The 13,399-nt window shown below is 35.2% G+C and overlaps 1 protein-coding gene across 1 annotated transcript in view; it reads right to left on the minus strand.

Annotated features, from left to right (window-relative positions):
• Positions 1 to 1,246: 1,246 nt before the first annotated feature.
• The window catches only part of LOC145666486 (fibrillin-2-like), a gene marked incomplete in the record, with an annotated part of 450,634 nt that continues 438,481 nt past the window's right edge, over positions 1,247 to 13,399 (minus strand). Inside the window, 1 exon segment of the mRNA XM_081733749.1 lies at positions 1,247 to 4,251. Coding sequence (XP_081589875.1) covers positions 4,039 to 4,251 — 213 coding nt within the window.

A 13,399-nucleotide genomic window follows, 5' to 3' on the forward strand; every position in this document is an offset into this window, starting at 1 on the left:
TTTATGTGTCTAATAATAGAATAAATGTAAATGAAAATCCTCCACTGTATAAATTAGTGATGCAGGCAATAGATTGGAGTCTATGGGTTTGGATATATTTCAGTTTGAATTTAAGATTCTTTCGTGTTACAAGTGTTTTCAGTTGTTAATCGATAAATTTTAGAATGCTTTTGTACGTTAGAAGTATAAGGGAAAGGAATATTTATTGTAATTTCCTGTTACTAATAATAGTTATATATTTAGTGCTGCGCATCCTTTGATTATTATGTATAAATTTTTGTACTTTGTAATTGCTCAGAGATTGGACAGCATACCAAAAGGGCTGAAAAACAAGAGCAAACGGAAAAGAACATACAGTCTTTGATGTGGGAGACAGTGGTTCGATTCCCAGTGAGGACGCTAATCCGACCAACTAACTGATGATATACAATCATCAGGAGAAGAGGTATATGTTTCTTAATGGTCTGTTGTCAATAACTTTTGAAGAACGACCCATTTTAATTTAGTTTTCTATGGCGCAGAGAGAACGTAATTCCCTGTAGATTACCAAAAACAGTACATTTATTTGGAGATCATTGACAGAAGAAAATGTCAAATATGTATACTCATTACTGATGACAACTATACAACCTAAATTATCATTATTAATAAGTTCCTCTTCAGTTTAGAAAATCAAATTCATCCCTTCAGATAAAATTTCTCATAAAAATAACTTTGAAATTGATAATGATGGAACAGAGATTTTAGAGAACAGATGGAACAGAGAACGTTATAGAAAACTACTATACCTGAGCCTCCACTTAGAGTACGTTTTGATTTTTAAACGGCCTCTGCAGATTCAAAAGCTTCCTTAAAGAAAAGCATGAATTCAGCATTGTTCTCGTATATAGCCATCGAATTTGAAGAAATTGGCAGAAGGGATTTTTTTTTCTTTTTCTTGTTTCGACTTACATCCTGCACTCTTTTTTTTAAGACTATTTACGTTTATCAAATTATAAAAAGATTTGTTCCTAAATTCAAAATAGATATTAAATAGCAGTTGTTAAGTTTGCTCTCAAAATCACTGGCTTTATAAATACAAAACAACAACAAAACGTAAATCTCAGGGGAAGCAACTGGTTCCCTGCGAGCTCTCATGCTATTGTTCCTAGCAATTCATAGGTTAAATACGCCCCCGAATCTATTTTATACATTTGTACTTACTGTGCTAATGCCTGGTTTGAAAAAAGAAAATTAACACAAATCATACTTTCAAAATACATGTAATATTGTTTAACAATTTACACTGTTTTTAAGTACCATATTTTAAAAAATAATCAGCACCAATTTTCAGCTTTTATTTTCTTCTACTCATTTTTAATAATGACGTGATACATAAGACAAGAGGTTTGTTATTCTTTTTAAGTAAACAACACGAACCAAATATAAATATGAAAAGTTTTCTTGTTAGCTTCAATGCAAGATAAATCAACTCTGAACTAGTATGCATTATATACACATAATACAAACAAAAGTTACTATGTTTTTAACAGAAGCATTTCATGATAATAAAATCAATTGCGTTTTTCTTGTATGGCACATTATTGAAGAAACTAAAAGAATTCAAAAATCTATTTTTTAATGTTTCGTAATCAGATATTAGTCGATTTGTTTACAATTAAACTAAGTATTAAATTTTTTGTTGTTATTTACATTTCTATGTTATCGTTACGAATGTTATTAATTTTCATATATAGAAAGCAACAATTGGAAATACTTTTTCAACGGTAAATCCTTTCTTTAAAAGAATCTTATAATATCTTATTACCTTCAACTCACCAAATACAAGACCTACGCAATATTTTAAGTTTTACAAAACATAAGAGTTCTGTATGAATGTGCAGGTCTACTTATGAAGAGCAGTAGAATTTTAAAATCTAAATAATCGAAATTAATGAAATAATTCAGTATTTATAAACTTTGTAGTAATACGCATGATAACAATACGTTTAGCGTGAAGTAAAATAGTAATGTCAAAATGTTTCGGACTTCGGCGCTACTTACTAGGGAAAAGTCGATTAGAATAAATCGACTTGTAAATTATCGAATTAAGAATGCAAGTTCGGATAGCAACAGAAAAATGAAACATCCTCTTAAGAAGGTAGTAAACTGTTGATGTCGTTCATAAATAGGTACTAAAAATTAACGCTTTTGTTCTCTTTTGATCGAAAAGTGCGGCGATCTTAAATATGTTCGCAAAAGTAACCGCTTGCTGCGAAATCATTTCGCGATCGCCATCTTGGTAACACTGTTCAGTACTGTGATAGTGGAACACATATTTCCTAGGGCTGAGAAAAAATTAAAAAGAATTTTTAAAAGTATATACTAATAAAAATATAAAAATTGCTTTCTGTTTCGAGTATCTATACAAGATAATTGAAAGACTTTCGTAAACCAAATTTTTAACTTTGCTTTTCTCTTCTAGTGTAGATACAGTATTCATACAGAACTTTGATCTTAAATGTTTCTCTAATTTAAAAGATATCAAATATTTTTTTCTAATTAAATTTACTGAAATTGATTATTGTAAAGAATATTTCAGAGTATTACGAAATATTTCGATTTATTTACATGCGAGTACTCTCAAACGGCAATTTGAAGCCACAACAAATCACATTGAAATATTCTGTATTATGTAACAGTTAACATTTTAGCACAAACAAATATAACCTTTAAAAGATAAGATATTTAAGGAATAGATTAACCCTTTCAGACTTGATTTTTTTAATCGTTGAAAGAAATGTTTCTGTGTCTGAGAATCAATAAGGAAATTTCAGATGGCAAGTTATCCTGTTAATAGTACCATCCATTGTCCATCTATAATACCAAATGTTCTCAACTAAACCATTTTCTTGTAAGTATTAAAAGACAGTACAATAAACTACATATCAATTGGAACTGATATAGAGACTGAAAGAGTTATACAACAAAAAGTGAAAATATTGTTCTTGTAAATATTTCGCAACCTAAGTTGAAGGTAATTACTAAATTTTGTTCATTTATTATAAGAGACGTGTACACAAAACATTCAAAATATCTTTAGACAAGTATTTCTATTTCCATGTAAACCATCATTGCTGGTAGGTAATCATTCACACGAAACACAGTTCAACAGATATATCTAGTTGTTGGCATTGGCAGTGATCAGCAATTATTTGTGTCTGGTTTTGTGACAAACATAATTTTTAAAAGAAAAAGACTGTTTGAAAGTTAGAACAAATTGAAATTTCTTAAACATAACATTGCGTATTATTCTTGTGTATTGAAAAGATTCTTTTGAATTTCAATACAAAAAGAAGAAACTTTCATCTTCTCCATTTTTAAAAATTTTTCAAGTTTCTTTTGGTACAGATTAATCTAAATTTATTTAAATAGTATTCTACACAAATTATTGAGATATCTTCTCTTCGTTATTCTTGAAATATATTGTACAATCACTTAACGAAATAAAAATTAGACAACACAGAGACGAAACTCTGCTTTAAATGAGCTTAAAATATTAATCAAATACTATTACTACAAAGCACTATATTGCACAGCCTTTAGGCAAAATGAACACATTAAAATCAACCTACACAAAACAAGCGCCAGAATTAAATATCTGCATATTTATGTATACACATATGTATAATATGGCAGTGTATTTTATTAAAGAAAACTGTAGTGCACTTACTACTTTGTAAATAAAATTCTCATTCAGTGCATTTGTCCATGGACCACGTTGCAAGAAGCACATATTTCTCTTTTCATATATATCTTTTTATTTTTGAGTCGTTTATAGTGTAAAGTGACTATTTGTCACTTCCACAACGCCACAGAAACATATTTACTCTCATGACAAGCTGCTCATGAAAACATTTTGTTTTAGAAGAACAACTGTGCTTCACAAGCTCAACATTATCCGCACATGTTAATAAAACTTCTTAAAAAAACAAATTCTTCATTCTTGCAAATAGATTTAAAATGTCTGTCTTTTAAAAAAAAATGCACTAACAGAATCTAGTGCGTAACTACAAGCCTCACTTGAAGTAACAGTGGTTCTTCCCAAACATCATTTTCCACTGTTCTCAATGAATGTCCTTCAATTTCTAAATCAAATGTTCCTGGTCTTTTGAGCTTCCTTCGGAAATGCAATGCCCATATCCCATGCTTCTTTACCATTTCAAATTGGCCTCCTTCATTACCTCGCGTTATTACATATTGAATATTATTCTGAAATATGAAAGTAAGGAATCAAATTAATTACACATTCACATGTAAGTTAATTCTTTTTAATAATAATATACTGAAATTTGATACATAAATAAATTTGTATTTTTATGAATGACTGATGAGTAAACAGAAAGCATAATAGTATTAAAAATGTTATCATCACATTAAAGCAGCTTAATAAATATACTGTTTATAATTTTCTAGCTAGTGCGTGTACTTTCTGGGCGCATGTGGACAGCGTTAAATCCTATGAGGAGTACATTTCTGACACAGGCCCGAAAGTTTCTCTGATTTCTCTTTAACTGGAAATGTTAACACTCATGACTTCGCTGTTATACAAGTTTAAAGACTACTCCATACCTACAATTCTGTATATTTTAAAATTGCATTTGAAAACACAACCTTATACATTTCACTCAAATATTTGCATCTAACGTTTCATATGTGATTTGCTAAATACTAAATATTAAACAACCCGCAATAACCGTAGAAAATTCTTAATACATGGTACACAGAGAAGACACATAGAAAAGTATTTTATTATTATCATTATTTTTGCTTCACTTCACCCTATTGGCTAATAAAAGTGTATATCTTTCTTCTGTTTTATATTATATTCTGCGATATATTTTAATTTTTTGGATATAAATGACACCTGTATCGGATAATTGCCCCAAATGTAACCAACCGGTTTACTGGAAACAAAAAACAATAAAATGTATCGTATGTTTGAGTAAGAGCCATCTTACATGTTGGAAAATTAAATAAAGCTGCAAACGCTTCCCAAATTAGTGGCTATAAATGCGATACTTGCATAATTAAATCAAACGCTACTGGCTTGCTTACTTTCAGAGTTGTTAGTAATCCAACATTTGGTAGTTCACCTGTTTGTTTGAGAAGCGTCACATAAATGGCGCAAAAGAAAGTTGCCACTGTCTTGAAAAAGACTTATCGGCAATTTACAAAGGTAATTAAACGTGTAAAAGGTAATGATTTTATTAGTGGAAAACTGATAAAAAGTAATAAGATTAGTACAAAGGTATATGACATGTACAAAGTAATAAGTATGATAAATTAAAAAATACATGAAAAAAAGTAATGTCACAATCAAGAAAAAGTCAAATCAGGAGAGAAGTATGACACAATAGGGTAAAGGTCAAAATCGGGAGAGAAGTTCGAACAGTTAAAGAGGGCTGAAGGCCAAGATGGACAGGGCAAAAGGTAGAGAAAAGTGGGAGTGTAAAATGAATGGAAAAAAGTGTTAAAAAAGAAGGGAATGTATGAACGTGTAAAGGGAAAAAAGAGTGTAAGTGTAGTGTATATGTATAGAAAGGCTCACTCAACTCTCGTCCTCACAGAGCACACAAAACACGATGCACTCGCCGTAACAGCCACTGACGAACTCCTCGCTATTTTAGATCCTACTCTAGTTCACCTGACAACCGTAATAATAAGCAGAGAAGGGCAAATCAATCAAGCAGTGACAGTGACCAACTATCTATTGATTTGGAGTCTTTCCAAATTAGTACAGAATTGATTGAATAGGTTTGGTCGCGTATTGCAGCAGGAACTTCAAGATGTTAGAGATGAAATTGCCCTCTTGAAAACTGAGAACACTTTTGGGATTGCTTTGTCTTAATTGAAAATTAAAATTTGACTAAAGCAAATCACTTTTAATAAATAATAGTGTTAAACGTTTCATTGTCCAAGTTATATTTTATACGTATTTCCATTTCATGCTTTTTAATTAATCACTCGTTAGTATATTCATTGCATATCACAATAAAACACAATACTACGGTACTATTACTACTACTACTACTACTACTACTACTACTACTACTACTACTACTACTACTACTACTACTACTACTACTACTACTACTACTACTACTACTACTACTACTACTACTACTACTACTACTACTGGGGCCGCGATGGCTCAGAAAGAGTAACTACCAAACAGTTATCGTTTAAAATTAATAGTTATTGCTCAATAATATATATACACATTAAAGGCATTGTATAGTTCTATTTAGTTAAGAACGAAAGGAGTAAGCCATTACTGATACAATTATATGTAAAGAAAGTGGTATTTGACTTTTTCCCTTATTCCTACGAGATATAGTTCCTGGCTTCTAACATAATTACTTATTCTGACGTTTATCACGGACAACCAGGGATGTAATGGAGGGTATACGCGGGTATACGCTACATTTGATTCATAGTATACTCACTTCATTGGAACAAACAATTGATTTTCAAGTACTGTATTTCAAAACAAAAAATCTCGCTAAACAGCTGCTCGTCCGGTTGTTGTCGCGAATGATATCTTAATTCTTTTAAAATGTTTGCGTTTTCGGGATGTGGGAATCGAGTTTCCAGAGAATCCCTTCCATAATGGAAAACAGCATTCTGAACCTGCAGTGTGTTTTCCTCATGGTGTCAGATATGTTGCCCTACCTTCTAAAAGCTGACTTCTGCTATTATTATACTGTATAAAGCCAAGCTGTTTCCAAATGTTTTTTTTTTTTTTTCTTGGAAACTCTTAGAAACTCTTTTGTTTTTAAAGATCAGTGGGAGATAGAGTTGAGGATGAGGAGTAGGACCTATATCCATCTAGTAATATTGAAATTTTTCTGTTTTGACATAGGAATGATCACAATTTTCAAGCCCTTTTTGACCCAAATTAAAGTCTGAAAATAGGATACAATCTGAGCGAAGCAATATGAGATGAAATTAGCTCCTCTCTATTCACCGAAGGAGGTTCTGAAAAAATGTGAACTTTACTTTAGTTCAAGGGTTAAGAGGAAATTAAATGAATATATTTGCGCCAAGAAATCGTTGGCCTCCACAAAATAACAAAAAATGTGACCTATCCTCGGTCTAGTTTGAAGCGTTCGCTGTCTTTAGCAATACCATCAACTACAACAGTAAACCTTGGATTACTTCTGTTCATTTGTAGCCGCAATTGACATCAAAGAAAGTGGAAAATTTATTTCTTTAAATATTCGGCAGCTAGTACTGTAGTAGTAGTTTTCCCGCAACCTACTGGGTAAAAATAAACATTTTTCTTGTTGTTTCGGCTTCAGTCAAATAAAAATATTTGAAGAAAATTTGTTAACAAGAGGGAGTAGAAAACAAAAGTCAGGAAAGACTTGTAGCGTATGAGCATGTCACAGCAATCTTTGATCATTTTAGTACAGCTGTCACTTCGAAAATATTCACTTAGTAATGTTTAAACTTTCTTTGTGGGTTGACGAATTAAGAGTTGCTTCGCAATTTGCAAGATGTCCAAGAAGGTGCTAGAAAATTGCTCAAGAAAGAAAAAGGAGACAATACATTTGCAAATTCCGTTGATGAAAATGTAAAAGCGAAGACACCGAGAAATAGCCAAGAAAAACCCAAAGAACATGTTAATTTGCTAGCTACTACTTCAGAGAAAGACGTAAGCATATTTATTTACTTATTTCATATAACGTACATATGAAGCCGAGACATCCGGATCTTTATCTCAACGGAATCACCTTCCAATCACAAGTCACAAGACCTACAGTGCTAAACACCTAGATCTACAGAGCAGTCTCCGTAAATGACCACGAAAGTTTACAAGAGCAATTCATCCATCTTCGTTCGACGCTACAAGAGAATGGTTACAGTCTTACATATATTAACATGGCCACGACAAGGGATGTTACTTCTCAACACAAAGTGATCAAAAAAGTTAAGAGTGAGGATTTTTTTTCTCTACTACCGTATTGCCTTTCATTAGCCGCAACACTGGTAAACTGAGCAGAATACTTGCCTTGTCAGACATAGTAAGAGTTATTCATAAATCTCAAGCCAACATCAGATCAATACTCAAATCAGTGAAACACGACCTTCACTTGCGCACTCTTGATGTATATCGTATACCATGTGAATGTGGCAGATCGTACTTAGGACAAACTGGGCGTAGAGTAGAACAACGATGCAAAGAACACAGAATTGATTTTACAAATACACCATAGTAGTCGAATGCACCATTTTTTGGGACAGAGTAATAAAGAAAGCCATAGCTGGCATACGTGAAAGGAACATACTCAATACAGACAATGGGTTTGAACTCATCCCTATCTGGTCGGCCCTTTTCAGGAACAAAAACGACGTTCGACAAAGCCACTTCTCTTAGCCACAACAATAGCCAATCAGGAGCCAGCACCCATCAGCCAAACAAAAGTCAGCATTTTCCTAAGCTAATCATAAGCCGCCATTCATAGCTCCGCCCCTAAATAGTCACCATATATACTGCCAACATGCAACTCTCCACGAATTAAGAGAAGCACAGTCGGTGCGAATCTTGAACAACAGTGCACAGGACCAAAATCAGTTTTTGGAACAGACAGTGGACAGATAATTCGCGCTAAGTACAGCGCCAACTACCAACGTCCGGTTAAGCTACTATTAACCAACGTGAATTTCCAATGATCAGTTCATATGTGTAAGGCTACTTTTGCGAACAGTACTTATTCGGCTCTTTTCAGAGCCAAGAACCAGTGTTACCACCGTTCGGCTAGGTTATATGACTAAGACTACAGCCTTTGCCGGTCTTAATTAAGATCACACTACCATTCGAACAAAGGATCGTCCTGTTATTCTAAGAACAGTACTTATCCAGCTATTTTTAAACAAAAGAGCTAACATATTTCCTTTACCCCGACGGTGCTGTCGCTTAACAAGGATCGTTCTGTTATTCTGAGAACAGTACTTATCCGGCTCTTTTTAGAGCCAAGTATTGGTGTTAATTACCAACATTTGGTTATATGACTAAGACTATGCTTTGCTGGTTTTCATTGAGATCAGACTTACACTTGAACAAAGGATCGTTCTGTTCTTCTAAGAACAGTACTTCTCCGGCTATTTTTAAAGAAAAGAGCTAACGTATTTCCTCTCTCCCGACGGTGGTGACGTTTGACAAGGATCGTTCTGGTCTTGTAAGGGCAGAACTTATCCGACTCTTTTCAGAGCCAAAAAACCAGGGATCGTCCGATTATATTATGACTAAGACTGCAAGTTTTGCTCTTCTTTATTAAGACCAAACTTACACTCGAACAAAGGATCGTTCTGTTCTTCTAAGAACACTACTTATCCGGCTACTTTAATAAGAGAAAAGAGCTAATATATATAATTCCTCCCGACGGTGCTGTCGTTTGACAAGGATCGTAAGGTTCACCTAAGAACACTTCTTATCCGGCTCTTTTTAGAGCCAAGTATTGGTGTTAATTACTAACATTCGGCTATATGACTAAGACTATGCTTTGCTGGTTTTCATTGAGATCAGACTTACACTCGAACAAAGGATCGTTCTGTTCTTCTAAGAACAGTACTTCTCCGGCTATTTTTAAAGAAAAGAGCTAACGTATTTCCTCTCTCCCGACGGTGGTGACGTTTGACAAGGATCGTTCTGTTCTTCTAAGGGCAGAACTTATCCGGCTCTTTTCAGAGCCAAAAACCAGGGATCGTCCGATTATATTATGACTAAGACTGCAAGTTTTGCTCTGCTTTATTAAGACCAAACTTACACTCGAACAAAGGATCGTTCTGTTCTTCTAAGAACAGTACTTATCCGGCTACTTTAATAAGAGAAAAGAGCTAATGTATATAATTCCTCCCGACGGTGCTGTCGTTTGACAAGGATCGTAAGGTTCACCTAAGAACACTTCTTATCCGGCTCTTTTTAGAGCCAAGTATTGGTGTTAATTACTAACATTCGGCTATATGACTAAGACTATGCTTTGCTGGTTTTCATTGAGATCAGACTTACACTCGAACAAAGGATCGTTCTGTTCTTCTAAGAACACTACTTATCCGGCTCTTTTTAGAGCCAAGAACCAGCGTTAATTCCCGACGTTCGGTTAGGTTATATGACTAAAACCACATGCTTTGTCGGTTTTAATTAAGATCAGACTAAGATTCGAACAAAGGATCGTCCTGTTCTTCTAAGAACAGTACTTATCCGGCCGTATTTTGACAAAAAAAGAGCTAATGCATTTCGTCCCTCCCGACGGTGCTGTCGTTTCACAAGTATCGTAAGGTTCACCAAAGAACACTTCTTATCCGGCTCTTTTTAGAACCAAGTACCGGTGTTAATTACCAGCGTTCGGTTATGCAACTGAGACTACATGTTTTGCTGGTTTTCATTGAGATCAAACTTACACTCGAACAAAGGATCGCTCTGTTCTTCTACGAACAGTACTTATTCGGCTATTTTTAAAGAAAAGAGCTAACGTATTTCCCCTCTCCCGACGGTGCTGACGTTTGACAAGGGTCGTTCTGTTGTTCTAAGAACAGTACTTATCCGGCTCTTTTCAGAGCCAAGATCCAAGGATCGTTCGATTATGTTATGACTAAGACTCCAAGTTTAGCTCTTCTTTATTAAGATCAGACTTGTAATCGAACAAAAGATCGTTCTGTTCTTGTAAGAAGAGTACTTATCCGGGTCTTTTTAAAGCCAAGAGCCAGTGTTAGTTCCCAACGTTCCGTTAGGTTATATGACTGAAACTACAGGCTTTGCCGGTCTTTATTAAGATCAGACTTAAACTCGAACAAGGGATCGTTCTGTTCTTCTAAGAACAGTACTTATCCGGCTCATCTTAGCGCCAAGTGCTAACGTATTTCTTCCCTCCCCGACAGTGTTGACATTTGACAAACTGAAAGTAAGAGTTTAAACTATTTGCACTCCTGTCTTCATAAGTGACCGACCAGAGAGTAGGCACTCATGTATGTACAGGCATTGCAGACAGTGGGAGTGCAAGTAGGATAAACTTATCCCAACGGGACGATTCATCTGTATTGCACATTAAAACACACTCACACACATCACGACTCTGGATACCTAGCGATGATATACCAAGGAGTTGCTTATACATACTATCACACACAATACAACCTTCTCCCTAACACTGGAAGAAAAGCTGGATACTTAATGTAACGGTTACCATCTGTAATCTAACTCGCAACAATGGTGCTAAAATCATTTTCCAAAATAAGGACAAACTATCTTTTGATGGATTTCAAGTGTCAGACTTCGGTCAGCATACGCAAAGAAACAGTAATGACTACTACAATTGCAATTCTTTGAAGACATAATGAGGAACCAATATGCGGCAAATTGTACTAAACAACAACGAACAATAGCAAATCATACCGAAAAAGTAAAAAATAAAACGCACCACCAGTTCAACGTGATCGAAGCTGATAAAGCAGATATACACATAGGGGAGCATGACATACTGCTCAGTGAGATAACCCACAGAGAAGTAAGTGAGTTACTCAGAAGGAAAAGATGCACAGCCCCAGGCCAAGGTAAGATTGCTACCATACACAAAGAAATCGCTTGAGAATTTTACCCACAAACTCACAGAACGCCACAATGCAAGGCTGAGAACAGGATACATACCTTCATCCTGGAAACAGACACACACCACTATCTTTCTCAAACCTGGAAAACTTTCCAACCAATCGAAATGTTACAGACACATCACTTTAACAGCTACATTCGCCATGGTAACGGAAAAAATTATGGTAAATGAATACATGAATATATGATGGGTGGTGGACAACCGAACAAAAATCAAGCAGGCTTCAGACCTATACACAACACCATGCAACACATTATCAGTATAATCAAGCACAAATTGCTATCAAAAGGAAACATAAACCAGGAGCCCTTTTATGTGACTTAAGCAGTGCATTTGATACCGTGTGGCATGATGGATTAATTCACATGCTGGCCAATCTACCGATTACAATCATAAAGTGGATTTATTTCTTCTTATTACAGAGAGAAACCGAACTGAAAATCAATGAAGAAATATCAAATGCAATTCCTATCCAAAGGCCGCACCTCCGGCAAACTCAGCAGAATAGTTGCCTTGTCAGACAATATAAGAGTTATTCATAAACCTCCGGCCAACATCAGATCAAATCATTGAAAGACGACCTTCACTTGCGCACTCCTAATGTATAGGGTATATCATGTGAATGTGGCAGATTATACTTAGTACAAACTGAACGTACAATAGAACAACGATGCAAAGAACATAGAATTTATTTTACAAATACCACCATAGTAGTCGATGCAGCAATTTTTGGGACAGAACAATAAAGCCATAGCTATCTCGCGTGAAAGGAATAGTCTCAATAAAGACAATGGGGAAGAGCAAGAAGACCAAAAGAAATAAGACACCAAATGCTCACTTCGCGACATATGCATCCAGTTACCAAGTGCCATACCATAGACTTTGCAATAGGATTTGACCATGCCATAGTTACATACACGATATATAAGAAACACATGAAAAGCAGAAACAATAACACCATACCCGTGTATCACAAAACGAACTGGGTTGAATACCAGATGGCGATAGATAACAAAATACAAGATCTTCAAATACCCAATACTCCAGAATCCATGGAAGCCGCCAATCAGTGCCACACTAAAGCCTTACAAGAAGCCACACAGAAGCACATCCCGACATCAAAAATTAACCCCACAGAAGAAAGTCTTCCAGATTTCGTCATTCATAAATTCCAAGAAAACAGATAACATCACCGAATGCATAAGAAACTACCGAGTCCTAACATAAAAAACGCCATAAATAGACTACAGAAGGAAATCCGTATCTATCTCACATGAAAGGAACGTTCTAAGATAATTGGTTTTAACTCAGCTCTATCTGGTCTGCCCTTTACAGAAACAAACAAACAAAAATCAACGAAGTAATATCTCGTAGCCACAATGATAGCCAATTAAGAGCTAGCATCCCTCAGCCAAACACAACTCCCGATTCATAGCTCCGCCCATAAATAGTCACCATATATACATGCCCGCACCTCCGGTTTCACCATAGTGCAATTGCTCCACTCCGAGAGAGTGAAGCTGCAGTCTATGGAAACAAGCGGCAGCAGGATAAGTGACCACACTGCGTCCGCCTAAGACCCTTAAATCGCAAAGAATATTGACTGCAACGATTGACTAAGACAAGGTTAAGGGATCGTGCCGTTGTTATAAGAGTAGTATCATCCGGCTCTTATTAGAGCCACCTTACAAAAGAGATTTCCCTTCCTGACAGTATTGACGTCAAGCAAACCGAGCGGAGAAGTTTAA

The sequence above is a fragment of the Thermobia domestica genome, chromosome 12, assembly GCF_964235325.1.
Source record: "Thermobia domestica chromosome 12, izTheDome1.hap1.1, whole genome shotgun sequence".
Taxonomy (NCBI): domain Eukaryota; kingdom Metazoa; phylum Arthropoda; class Insecta; order Zygentoma; family Lepismatidae; genus Thermobia; species Thermobia domestica.